The 14,415-nt window shown below is 46.0% G+C and overlaps 1 protein-coding gene across 3 annotated transcripts in view; it reads left to right on the top strand.

Moving 5' to 3' along the window:
* The window catches only part of LOC119967646 (hydroxymethylglutaryl-CoA lyase, mitochondrial-like), a 36,568-nt gene that overhangs the window by 15,759 nt on the left and 6,394 nt on the right, over window positions 1-14,415 (top strand). For all 3 annotated transcript variants that reach the window (XM_038800462.1, XM_038800447.1, XM_038800455.1), the window contains exons 3-5: window positions 1,608-1,715; window positions 3,991-4,086; window positions 12,142-12,290. In XM_038800462.1, coding sequence (XP_038656390.1) covers window positions 1,608-1,715; window positions 3,991-4,086; window positions 12,142-12,290 — 353 coding nt within the window. The remainder of the gene's footprint in view (window positions 1-1,607; window positions 1,716-3,990; window positions 4,087-12,141; window positions 12,291-14,415) is intronic.

Genomic DNA, 14,415 nt, shown 5'->3' with positions numbered 1-14,415 from the left:
TGCTCACAGTCTCTGCACCTGATAATTAACCATGGACCCTCTTTTTATTTGAATCCTCCTGCTCTACTTTACTGGAAGTATAACAGTGTGGAGACTAGATTAGGAGAAAATTAGATTCAGTTGTAATGCTCACTGCAGATGAATGCCTGGTTAAACGGATCTCTCAAAATTCACACATGAATGAAAGACCCCAGCCTGGCATTTTTTAGAATATTTTTTTGTTCCCTGGATCTGGCAGTGTTAGAGAGCAGGTCAGTAAAAATAAACTGCTAGAATTTAAAACTTGCAGTAAGTAAATCTTGGTTATTTTTTATGGATGAGATAGTTAACTAAACCTGTGGGGCAATTGGCTGACCTGAAAGACAGTTACTTGAATCTTTTGCACCTTGGGACATTTTACAATTTTAAGGGCATTATTAAGCCCAAGGTTTTGCGAGTCTCCTCATTCACAGTTGAGTTTGGTATCTAATTCCAATGAAACCAGGCCTTTGGATGTAAGATCTCTGATTTCATTGGGATGAGAATAAGTGATAGTCCATAAGTTAAATGGAAAGCCTCAGCCTCATATAGCAATTTTTTTCGTCGCCATACAAAAAGTCTAGTTTATTTTTGGCCTAATTTAGTTTATGAAGCATTAAACAGTTCTTGTACTAACAAAGATTGCATTGTCCCTGCCGAGTGTGGAAACATGGAATAGGTACAGGATAATAGGGGCTGGTTTAGCACAGGGCAAAATCGCTGGCTTTGAAAGCAGACGAAGGCAGGCCAGCAGCACGGTTCGATTCCCATATCAGCCTCCCCGAACAGGCGCCAGAATGTGGAAACTAGGGGCTTTTCACAGTAACTTCATTTGAAGCCTACTTGTGACAATAAGCGATTTTCAGTTTCATTTTTCATTCACAATATATATTTACTAAACCGAAGTGTGACTGTGTGTAGTCAATTCTGGAGACCATGCTCAAGATTCTCTAAAAATGGGGCTATGTCCCCACGCCGGCGTGAAAACTGGCGGCAACGACTCCGGCGTCAACAGCCCCCGAAAGTGAGGCATTCTCACCTTTCTAGGGGGCTATGTTGCTGCTGGAGGCGCCCCCGCAGCTCCAGCCAGCGGGGAACGGCCGGTGTGAGTCCGCGCATGCGCGGAACAGCCGACGTAATTCCGCGCATGCACGGGCTTTCCCTTCTCCGCGCCGGCCCTGGGCAATATGGCGGAGCCCTACAGGGACCCGGCACGGAGTAAAGTAGGCCCCCACGGAACCAGCCCGCCCGTTGATCGGTAGGCCCCGATCGCGGGCCAGGCCACGGTTCCCCCCCCCCCTCCCCCCCCTCCTTCCAGGATCGGATCCCTCCACCCCCCCCCTCCAAGACGGCCCCCGCACACTCACCTTCCAAGTCCCGCCGTGTGGGAGGTGAGTAATCCACGGCGGTGGGACTCGGCCAAACTCATCGGCCACTTGGCCCATCGGGGCCCGGAGAATCGCCGGGAAACATCTCACTGATGTTGGGTTAGTTGTGAAAACCTCTGTTGATATTTGCTTTTGGATTCTCGGTGTCTGTCATTTTAGTACAGGATGCAAGTTGCCTACTTGAGATGTTTCTGCTTGCAGGTCATTGTTCCGGCTGATGTGAAAATTCAGTTAATTAACCTTCTCTCTGAGGCTGGGTTGTCTGTTGTGGAAGCCACAAGCTTTGTCTCTCCAAAATGGGTCCCTCAGGTAAGCAGGTTAGAAAATGGAACTGGCTTTAAACAGCTTTTGTAATTCTGTTTTAGATGATTGAGCAATTTATGGACACAGACTCACAAACGATATGACCATGATACAGGGTTCTGTTGCTGCTACACTGACAGCTAACGAAGCACTCCCCTGAAGTCCCCACACATCCATCTGAAAACCTGTAGTGCCTACTGGAAACTACTCCGCACCCTACAAACCTACAACAGCTCTACCTCTTGATGGTGCACCTCCTGGCCGACTGTTAACATCATCAACCACTGACCCGAATGGTGAAGTCCCAGGTTTCAAGCTTCCACTGAAAATCTAGATAACCGCCAACTGCTTGAGGGCAGGCCAAGGAGGTTGTGATCACTTGCTTCAAAGTGTGACATGAGAAACAGCTCAAGTTGTGACCGTGGTCGTCCAAGTCAGACCATGGCCCTATTCTAAACTTCGGCCTTGAGAGATCTGTTCCTGGGGGCATCACAACCGTTCACATTACCTTCCAGACTTCTTACATTATTATTAGGTGGCGAACACGGAGAAGGTGCGGGGCTGGAGTAGGGAGTTGGAGGCTTTATGGGTGAGGGTGAAAGGGGGTTGGGGTTCTGGGCGCTGGCAACGGCATCGCTTCCGTTTGCCCCAGGGAATTATTCTGGAAGTCCTGTGGTGGTTGCCACGTTGAAGATTTGGAGGCAATTCCGGCAGTGCATTAGGTCGGGAGCGGGGTCGAGGCTGATGCCGATCCAGGGGAATCATGGATTTGCACCGAGGAGGATGGATGCGAGGTTAAGGGGACGGGAAGAGAGAGAGAGGGATGAATGCCTCAACCTCCTGCGCTAGGCTGGGGTTAATACAGTTGAAGGTGGTGCACAGGGTGCTTTTGACAAAGTCAAGGATGAGCGGGCTATTTGAGGGGATAGAGGATACTTGCGAACGGTGTGTGAGGGGCCGTCTAATCATGTGCACATATTCTGGTCCTGCCTGAAGTTGTAGAAATTTTGTGAGTCGTTTTTCAGCACCATGTCGGCGTCCTGGGTGTGGATTTGGGTCCGTATGCCCTGGGGCCATGTTCGGGATGTCAAATCTGCCGGAGTTGCAGACGGGAGTGGGGGCAGATGTTTTAGCCTTCGCCTCGTTGATCTCTTGCAAGCGAGTTCTGTTGGGGCGGAGCTTACCTTCTCCACCTTGTGCCTCGGTGTGGCTGGGGGATCTAATAAACATCTTCGGAAGGTGAAATTTGCCCTGGGGGGGCGGGGGGGGCGGGCGTGGTGCGGATGAGGGGTTCCGCAAGTGTGGTTTGTTTATTTTGCGTTTTGGAGAGCTAGTAAATAAAACTGGTAAATAAAAGTATTGGAAACTGAGGCAAACTAAAAATTAATCTTTGGGGAAACTAAACTTCTAACATTGGAAAGAAAACCTGATGTAATGGATTTGGCCATACATGCATTAAGTTCTGTACATTAGAACTTGGGAGAAAATATATCCAATGTTGGTTACTTGTCTTTTTTTTTAATTCCCAGAGGCATCAGCTGTCCTGTAACCTATTCACTCCCTATTTAGGGCAGCACGGTAGCATTGTGGATAGCACAATGGCTTCACAGCTCCAGGGTCCCAGGTTCGATTCCGGCTTGGGTCACTGTCTGTGTGGAGTCTGCACATCCTCCCCGTGTGTGTGTGTGGGTTTCCTCCGGGTGCTCCGGTTTCCTCCCACAGTCCAAAGATGTGCAGGTTAGGTGGATTGGCCATGATAAATTGTCCTTAGTGTCCAAAATTGCCCTTAGTGTTGGGTTGGGTTACTGGGTTATTGGGATAGGGGGAGGTGTTGACCTTGGGTAGAGTGCTCTTTCCAAGAGCCGGTGCAGACTCGATGGGCCGAATGGCCTCCTTCTGCACTGTAAATTCTATGATTCTATGAAAACCTCTCTAATTCTCTCTCTTCCTTTAAGATGCTCCTTTAAAACCTACCTCTTTAACCAGGCTTTTGATCATCTGTCCTAATACCGCCTTATGTGGCTTGTTGTTAAATTCTGGTTAATACTGTGAAGTACCTTGGGATATCTTACTGTATTAGAATGCAAGTTGTTTTACTGATTCTTTGTGATTATTGTTATACTATTTTACTGTGCACCTGACGCTTTGGACATGGCACTTCATGACATTGGTCAGTTAATGTTGTACTGGAGCCCTCAAAGATCATGCTTTATGTAAGTGATTACACTTGTACTTGCCTATTCGATGTGTTGGAATGTACCCACTGCCTTTTTCTGTGTAGATGGCTGACCAGAAGGAAGTGATGCAAGGAATCCGAAAATATCCGAATGTGAGCTACCCAGTGCTGACTCCAAACCTGCAAGGGTTTGAGTCTGCGGTAAGTGTGCATTCCTGGACCTGCACTTTTCCATTGTTTACTTAATGGACAAAATGCTCTCCATTGACAACTTTAAGGGAATTCCATGCCACAAGTATGGCCTAAGGTTATACATTACAGAACTTATACAATAATCCTTTTCTATCAATAAACTTAATTAATTTTTGTAAGCCTTTTTTTGAAGTGAAGTACAAGTGTTTGCACATTTGACTTGGTATAACATTGAGATTGGTTAGATATTTGTGATCCCGACAGGTGCAAAGGTTTTTAAATAAATGCTTGCTAAAATGTTAAACAAGTGGAAAAAGAAAATCTTGCAATGCTAGAATAACAACATACCATCAGAATACAAGAGGAGAAAGATAAATTTATGTTTCAGGCGGAATCCTTCTTCAGAGCTCATTGTGAGAGCATTTCTAACATGGCCAGTGAGTAAATGCATCATCATAAGGTACTGATTATTCAGGCAAGAATTATTTTTGGATTTGATCTTATGTCTGAGTTTAAAAATCTCACCAGGTTTAGTGGCAAATTTAGGCAGAGTGTGCTAAAAGTCATTTTAACTCTGGTTGCTTCCTATCAAATAATGTGCAAACTTTGGCATTTAGTTTTAAAACAATACCTAAATACTGTATCCTCTACAATGTGCTGTGACACTGGACTGCACTGGCTCAGTGATATAGCTTGCCAGGTATGTAGAGGATGCAAGATAGCAACCTGCCATGTATTGTTAAACTCAAGAGCTCAGGCCTTCAACGAAGCCTTCTATTCTTTAATCTAACATTCAGAAAAATTGAGTGAATGCTTTCAGCGGTAGCAGGAACTTCTTAATATCAAACATAGATACACAGCTGGAGTGTGTGTGTTTTTGTCAGGGTAGTGCTTCTGAGGTTTGTATGTTCACCTTTACTTGTTTTTATAATTCAGTCTGTTTTTAATTTTGATACTTCAAATTTTCCTTGATTTTGATTGGTTCATTGATTTAAGGAGCAGATAATTATTTTTGTTCCAAAGAACAGTTATATTGGACTTTGAAATGTTAACTCTGTTAATCTCTCCACAAGTGCTGCCAAGTTTTTCCTGCACTTTGTGTTCGCCAGCCTCCACAGTATTTTGCTTTTATTCTAATTCCTCTGTTCTATTGGACGAATTGGTAAAATGAGTGTGTTTTGTGTCGGCATACAAGGTATTCATATCCTTTATCAGTGTCCTGTAAATTTCTTTTAGTGTACCTTCACACCCACACTTTTTTTCCCCTTTTTGAGGAATAGTGTGTGAAGTGGTGGAAGAACAGCTCCTCAAACATGGTCACGAACATGCCCCAACTTGTCTCGTTTTTCTTCCCCGGCTCCGACACATCCCCTGGCCCAGTCCGTATCTTCAATATTTCCCAGGACGTGGCCCACCTCCATAACTAATGCGTTAACATTCGACTCACCTTTTCCCCATATTCGTACTGCAGCCCCCTTGCCCAATGCATCTGTACTATCACCCTCCCCATCGTCAACCTGTTGAATTGCCCCTGCAATTTTCTCCTCCTCGCTAATCCCTCCATGGTGGGTGCCCTCGAGTACTCTCTATCTACCTTCACTATCTCATTCATTAGCCGTGAATATTCCTCCCTCCTTTCCCTATCTGCATGAGCCTTAAACGAGAGGATCTCCCACCGAACCACCGCTTTTACCGCTTCGCAAAATGTGGCCGCTGGCACCTCCCCGTTTTGGTTTCATTCAACATAATCTTTAATCACAGCTCACACTTTGTCGTGAAACCCTCTATCTGCCAACAACCCCGAATACAGCCTCCACCCCGGCCTATGCTCCCACCCTGATCTAAGCCGAATCTCCAGCCAATGAGGCAAGATTACTATCCCCGCGTATTCTCCACCCTCCACCCCAACCAAAACCTCCTGGCTCACCATAAAAAGGTTGATTCTTGAATACACCCTGCACACATGTGAGAAAAAGAAATACTCCCTTCCCCATGGATCTTGAATCACCACAGGTCCATCATACCCATCTTTTCCATTCGTATTCTACCCATTGACCTGGGGCACGACCGATCTACCCTTGGCTCTAGAACACAGTTAAAATCTCCCATAACTGATGTGTGGCCAAGTCCGGGATTGCTGCCATGAACCCCCTTGTTAAACCTACATCGTCCCAATTTGGTGCATACATATTCACCAATACCACTGGCGTCCCTTCTAATACCCCACTCACCATCACACATCTCCCACCCGGGTCGCTCACTTCCTTCGTGCTCACAAACCGCGTTTTGTTACTCCTCAAAATTGCCACCCCCCTCAATTTTGAATCAAACCTCAAGTAGAAAACCTGACCCACCCATCCCTTCCTCAGCCTAACCTGGTCCTTCACGTGGAGGTGTGTCTCCTGCAGAAAGACCATCTCCACTTTTAAACCCATTAGGTGTGCAAAGACCCGAGATCGCTTCACCCGTCCATTGAGCCCTCGCACGTTCCATGTTATCAGCCGTACCGGGGGTTTGCACCTCCATTCCCCATCTATCATCCACCATCCTCTCCTTTCAGCTCTACCCCTATTAATTTTACCCTGTACCCCCCCCCCCCCCCCCCCCCAAACCCGGCCACCTCTCTCGGCCTTCTCCCCACCTGTTCACCAACATTACCTGCCAGCGTGACGACTCCTGCCCAAAGGCTCCTGCTGACCTCCCCCTCCCCCACTCAAACAAAGACTCATCTCTACCACCGGTCAACTTCCCCAAAGACAAACAAAAAGAAAAAACACAGCCCCAGGCAGCAGGAGGGGGAGGGGACAGCCCTCCCCTTATAAACTTTTCACCCCCGCTACCCTTTCTCGACCCAACAGTAAAAAGAAGAAAAAATCTTCCACGTCGGAGGAAAAAAAAAACCTTCCCTCCAACTCCCACTCGGCCTTTGAAGTAATTGAGAACAAAGTGCCAGCATCTCTCTTCCCCCCCCCCCCCCCCCCCCCCCCCCCCACCACACAAAAAAGAATTGTTCAGTTCAATTCTCCCCCAGTTAAATGCTACTTGATATTGATAAAGTCATTGGCCGCTTCTGGGGCATCAAAATAGTATTCCTGGCCTTCATAAGTCACCCATAGTTTCGCCAGGTAGAGCACCCCAAATCTGATCCACTGTCGATACAGCACTGCCTTGGCACGGTTGAACCCTGCACGCCATTTTGACAGCTCAGCTCCAATGTCCTGGTATATTCAGATCTTGTTCCCTCCCCATTCACAGTTGCGCTTCTCCCTGGCCCACTGCAGAATCTTCTCCTTCTTCATGAACTTGTGGAGCCTCACGATCACCGCCCGGGACGACCCCCCTGCCTCAGGTACCTATGCGCTCTGACCACCTCAGGGGCCTTGTCCAGCATCCCCTCTGCCACCAGCCCCGCCAGCATTCTCGAAACATACCTCGTGGCACTCAACACCTTCCACTTCAGGCAGGCCCACTGTCCACAGATTCTGCCTTCTCAATCTATTTATCTGCTCCTCCACCTTTGCTCTCAACGTCTTACAGAGGTCTTCCAAGAGCCCTACCTCCATCTCCAATGCCACCACCCGAGCTATGGTCCAACATCACCCCCTGAAATCTCTCGGATCTGCGACCACTGTGTCTCCAAGCATTTCTCCACCATCTCCATTATCCCTCGATGGCTTTCAAGCGATCCTCCTGCATCTTTTTCCTCTGCTGGTGGAACTCTTCCTTGAAAAGGCCATCAACTGTTGCATCTGTGGCTTTGCTACTTGCACTAGCCCTTCACCGTTCGCCATCCTTCCACTGGTTTCTGCGCCACAACTCCTTGGCCAAGTCATTCGCCTTCTGCCGGGTTTGATAACCAATAGACATACCACTCCCAGGGGGAACACTTTTCCGTCAAAGTTGCACCCGATATTGGGTAAAAAGAGCTCTTTTCTATGTCTTCAAGCAGGAACTGCCCTTAGTGCAACCACTCACACCATGGCCACCATCAGAGGTCTCCGTGAATCCTTCCTCAGGGCATTGGGCTTGAACCCAAACCCTCTGGTCCAGAGATAGGTGTGCTATCACTGTGCCACAAAACCTCCCCCCTGTAAATTAAGATATGTACTTGTGAAGTCACCTCTACATAACAGTACAGCACAGTACAGGCCCTTCGAGAGATGTTGTGCCGCCCTTTATCCTAATCCTAGATCAACCTAACCTACACCCCTTCAATTTACTGCTGTCCATGTGCCTGTCCAAGAGTCGCTAAAATGTCCCTAATGACTATGACTCCACCACCTCCGCTAGCAGTGCATTCCACGCACCCACCACTCTGTGTAAAGAACCTACCTGTGACATCTCTCCTATACCTTTCTCCAATCACTGTAAAATTATGTCCCTTCGTGACAGCCGTTTCCGCCCTGGGGAAAAGTCACTGGCTATCCACTCTATCCATGCCTCTCATCACCTTGTACACCTCTATCAAATCTCCTCTCTTCCTTCTTCGCTCCAGTGAGGAAAGCCCTAGCTTCCTCAACCTTTCTTCATAAGACATGCCCTCCAGTCCAGGCAGCATCCTGGTAAATAACCACTGCACCTTCTCCAAAGCATCCACATTCTGCCTATAATGTGGCGACCAGAACTGAACACAATATTTCAAGTGTCGTCTAACCAGTGTTTTATAAAGCTGCAGCAAAATCACGTGGCTCTTAAACTCAATCCCCTGTTAATGAAACCAACAAACCATATGCCTTCTTAACAATCCTATCAACTTGGGTAGCAACTTTGAGGGATCTATGTACATGGACCTCAAGATCCCTCTGTTCCTCCACACTTGCAAGAATCCTGCCTTTAACCCTGTATTTTGCATTCAAATTTGACCTTCCAAAATGAATCACTTCACATTTATCTAGGTTGAACTCCATCTGCCACTTCTCAGCCCAGCTCTGCATCCTGTCAATGTCCTGTTGTAACCTGTAACAGCCCTCAACACTATTTACAACTCCCCCAACCTTTGTGTCATCGGTAAATGTACTAACCCATCCTTCCACTTCTTTTTCCAAGTCATTTATAAAAACCACAAAGAGCAGAGGTCCCAGAACAGATCCCTTCAGGACACCACTGGTCACCGACCTCCAGGCGGAATACTTTCCATCCACTACCACTCGCTGTCTTCTTTCGGCCAGCCGATTCTGTATCCAGGCAGCCAAATTTCCCTGTATCCCATGTCCCTTAACTTTCTGAATGAGCCTACCATGGGGAACTTTATCAAATGTCTTATTGAAATCCATAAACACCACATCCACTGCCTGACCTTCATCAATGTGTCTCGTCACATCCTCAAAGAATTCAATGAGGCTTGTGAGGCATGACCTGCCCCTCACAAAGTCATGCTGACAATCTTTAATCACTATGTTTTTCTAAATAATCAGAAATCCCATCTCTCAGAATCCTTTCCAGTATTTTGCTCACCACAGATGTAAGACTGACTGGTCTGTAATTCCCAGAGATTTCCCGATTCCCTTTCTTGAACAGGGGAACAGCATTCGCCTCCCTCTAATCAACCGGTACTACTCCAGTGGAGAGCGAAGAGGCAAAGATCATCACCAACGGCACAGCAATCTCCTCCCTCGCTTCCCATAGTAACCTTGGGTATATTCCATCTGGCCCAGCGGACTTATCTATCCTGATGCTTTTCAAAATTTCCAGCACATCCTCCTTAATATCAACCTGTTGAGCCTATAAACCTGGTTCACGCTGTTCTCACGAGCAACAAAGTCCTTCTTTCTAGTGAATACTGAAACAAAATATTCATTTAGGGCCTCCCCTACCTCCTTAGACTCTAGACACAAGTTCCCTCCACTATCCCTGATCGGCCCTACTCTCACTCTGATCATCCTCTTATTTCTCACATACGTGTAGAACGCCTTGGGGTTTCCCTAATCCTTCCCACCAGGGCTTTTTCATGCCCCCTTCTAGCTCTCCTAAGTCCATTTTTGAGTTCCTTCCCGGCTACCTTGTAACCCTCCAGAGCCGTGCCAGATCCTTGCTTTCTCAACCTTACGTAAGCTTCCTTCTTCCTCTTGACTAAAAGCTCCACTTCTCTTGTCATCCAAGGCTCCTTCACCTTACCATTCCTTCCTTGTCTCAGTGGGACAAAATTATCCAGCACTCGCAGCAAGTGCTCTTTAAACAACCCCCATATTACTGTTGTGCATTTCCCTGAGAACATCTGTTCCCAATTTATGCTCCTCAGCTCCTGTCTAACAGCAGTATATTTTCCACTCCCCCAATTAAATACCTTCCCATACTGTCTGTTCCTATCCCGCTCCATGACTATGGTAAAGGTCAAGGAGTGTGGTCACTGTCACCGAAATGCCCTCCCACCGAGACAGACACCTGGCCTGGTTCGTTGCCAAGCAAATCCAAATCCAATATGCCCCCCCTAGTCGGCCTATCTACATATTGAGTCAGGATCCTTCCTGGACACACATGACAAAATCTGCACCATCCAAACCATTTACACTAAGGAGGTACAGTCAATATTAGGGAAGTTGAAGTTACCCATGACAACACTCTGTTACTTCTGCACCTTTCCAAGATCTGCCACCCAATCTGTTCCTCCATCTCTCTGCTGCTATTAGGGGGGTCTATAGAAAACCCACACAGACGTGGAGAAATCCTGAAAACTCCACACAGACAGACAGTCACCCAAGGGGCAGAATTAAACTGCTCATTTCTTGTTTCAGACTTCCACCCATACTAACTCAGTAGACAAACCCTCCTCCACTACCTTCTTTTCTGCAGCTGTGATGCACTGTCTAATTAATAGTGCCACTCCCCCTCCTCTTTTACCTCCCTCCCTATTCTTCTTAAAACATCTAAAGCCCGGAACATCTCACAACCATTCCTGCCCTTGTGAAATCCATGTAATTCCAAGTACTGATCCATGCTCTTAAGTTCATCTCCCTTATTCCTGACACCCCTTGCATTGAAACAAAAATACTTTAACCCAACTTTGCCCTATGAACTGTCTATCCTTCCTCACAGACTCGATGCATACTATTTCTGCCCCTTCAACAACTACCCTATCCTCTGATCCGTAGCTCTGGTTCCCACATTAGAGGCAGCACAGTGATTAGCCCTGCTGCCTCATAGCGCCAGAGACCCGGGTTCAATTTCAGCCTTGGGTGACTGTGGAGTTTTCAGAATGTCCCCGTGTCTGTGTGGGTTTCCTCCGGGTACTCTGTTTTCCTGCCACAGTCCAAAGATGTGCAGGTTATGTGGATTGGCCATGATCTATACGTGGGGTTTTGGGGGTTAAGACGGTGGAGTGGGCCATGGCTGAGTGTTCTTTTGGTGGATTTGTGCAGACTCAATGGACCAAATGGCCTCCTTCTGAACTATGGATTTGGTTAGTACTTTGTTGAGTAAGAGTAAAATCTGAGAATTCCCTGAGTTAGTATTTTTGAAACCATATAAGGCTGCATTTGTAGTACACTAATGATAGCTGAACTGTTCAGAAATTGTGTTTACTGAGAATAGTTTACTGAGAATAGTTAACCAATTATATATCAATTGCATTTGTTATGCTTAAACTTTGGGAAATTTTCCATTTCTTCATTGGTTGTAATTAAAGCTGTTTTGGCCTGTAAAATTTAGGTCTGTCCGGTAATAGTCAGAAAATGTCATAATATAACACAGGACTGCACTACATTCAGTAATTGATTTCTGTAAATGGCATTATACTTAGCCCCGCAAATATTTTATGGGCAGATTATGGGGAAGGTGTCGTTTTCAAATCAGTAGAAACTGCTGCAGGAGAGTTAGTTATTGTAACTCCTGTCACAGTCAATTATTAGAATTTGGTATTGGTATAACCTCTTCCCCCCCCCCCCCCCCAACTTTCATAATTAAATTATCATATGTGCCTAATTTTCTTTATCAGTGAATTCTCTGTGGATTCATAATTTATTGATAATCATCCTTGTGGCTTAATCTAGGATCAGGTGTTTGGTCTGCGTTTCCCCTTTTTATCATATCGCTGTGTCATGAGTACCATAATGTACTGTTTTTTCACAGCTCAAAGCAGGTGCAGGAGAGGTAGCTATCTTCGGAGCTGCCTCAGAAATGTTCAGCAAAAAAAATATTAACTGTTCTATTGATGAGAGTCTACAGCGATTTGAAGAAGTGATGAAAGCGGCAAAGGATTCGAGCATTCCAGTCCGAGGGTAAGATTACAAATCTTTCACATTTCCACGTTGAAAAACATTTTACGCATTTTTCTATTGGTGAGTTTATGTACTGCATCACAGGGAAGCTGCAGATTTATTATTTTCCCAAACGTTTTGGCTATTAAATGCATCAGATATACATCCTCAACTGGTATAGATGAAAATTGTTCATGCGACTATTAATTCTGTCCCGAATTATTATAGTTTCTTGAAGTTTGGCAGAGAACTTGTATTTATGGGATAGCCCTTTAAATTCAGAGTGAATCTAAAGAGCATTCTGGAAAGCTTGGAACCGGGAAGGGGGGGGGGGGGGGGGGTTGGAGAGGAGATAATTGGCCTTTGTGGTTATGACATCATGTTTGAGAAGTTAAACTCTGACTGAGGTTGCTATGAGAATGAAAGCCACAAAAAATTAATTGAGATAATGAGTTACGTAAATAAAAACAAAGTCTCGCAGAAGGTTTGGCAGCATCTGCGAGAGAAACAGATGTTTTGATATTAATATGATTCTTTGTTGGTCCACAGATACCGGGGCAGCACGGTAGCATAGTGGTTAGCACAGTTGTTTCACAACTCCAGGGTCCCAGATTCGATTCCTGGCTTGGGTCACTCTGTGCGGAGTCTGAACGTTCTCCCCGTGTCTGCATGGGTTTTCTCCGGGTGCACCGGTTTCCTCCCACAGCCCAAAGATGTGCAGTGTTAAGTGGATTGACCATGCTAAATTGCCCTTGGGTTAGGTGGGGTTACTGGAATAGGTTGGAGGTGTGGGCTTGGGCAGGGTGCTCTTTCCAAGAGCCGGTGCAGACCCGATGGGCCGAATGGCCTCCTTCTGCACTGTAAATTCTATGAAGACAGATGCTGCCAGATCTGCTGAGTTGTTCCAGCACTCTCTGTTTTTATTTCAGATCTCCTGAGTTACAGCTTTTATTCAGCAGCAGTACATGCACAGACCAAACTCTTGGTTCAGTTAGTGGGGGGGGGGGGGGGGGGTCTCTGGAAAATCAATGCCATCAAGGCTGTCGTGAACCGAGACATTCTGCAAGAGTGTGCCATTTGGGTGTTAACCACATCGGAACTTCAGATAGGACATTGCTTCTGGTGAAAGCAATTTGAGGGCCAAATCCATTGAGTGTGAAAAGTGGAGAATCTCACATACTGGAGTTGGAAATACTGAAATTGCACGTGGTTCCAGCAGTGTGGGGAGTGATGTAAGTTCTTGTAGTTTTGTAAGATATGTCTTCGTTGTATGCACTGTTCAAAGTAGAATTCATCCAATAGAGTGAAATACCATTGATCTGTTAATGCTTGCATAATTTTGTTGTTTTTGTGTTTGACTCTTCCAGTAAAGCTTTTCAAAGTAAGGGTGATGTGGTAGCACAGTGGTTAGCACTGTTGCTTCACAGCTCCAGGGTCCCAGGTTCGATTCCCAGCTTGCTTCACTGTGCAGAGCCTGCACGTTCTTGCTGTGTCTGCGTGGGTTTCCTCCGGGTGCTCCAGTTTCCTCCCACAGTCCAAAGATGTGCAGGTTAGGTGGATTGTCTATACTAAATTACCATTAGTGTCCAAAAAGGTTAGGTGGGGTTACTGGGTTAGGGGGATAGAGTGGAGGTGTGGGCTTGGGTAGGGTGCTCTTTCTGAGGGCCGGTGCAGACTCGATCAGCCATGTGGCCTCCTTCTGCACTGTAAATTCTATAATTCTGTGAAGTAAAATTGTGTTCATTGATCCTGTTCTTCAAGAGTTAGCTGGGAATTCCTTTCTCTTCAGGTTATTGGTCTCTCTGGGTATCATAACTCCAGCTTCTTCTCTGCAATACTTCAATACATTGAGTTCTTAGAACTGAAAGCCTAATTTATTTGAAACTTAAAACATAGAACATAGATTGCACATTCTTCTAAAACATTTTACAAATATAATTTTTTTAATTGCCATTTTGAGGATTTTAACCTTTTCTGTCTCAGGCGATCTCGTTTTCCAGAGATGGGTGATGGAGCCATCGCATTATTGAACTCAGTGGAATGTTAATTTCTTCTTTAGTCTGAGTCTGACTGTAAAGCACTGTAGTGCTTTAATTTAGAAACTTCAATGGTGCATTGAACCACACTACTATCTATGCATTGCCTT

Source organism: Scyliorhinus canicula, chromosome 1 (assembly GCF_902713615.1).
Source record: "Scyliorhinus canicula chromosome 1, sScyCan1.1, whole genome shotgun sequence".
Taxonomy (NCBI): Eukaryota; Metazoa; Chordata; class Chondrichthyes; order Carcharhiniformes; family Scyliorhinidae; genus Scyliorhinus; species Scyliorhinus canicula.
This window is presented reverse-complemented; position numbering and strand designations above follow the sequence as displayed.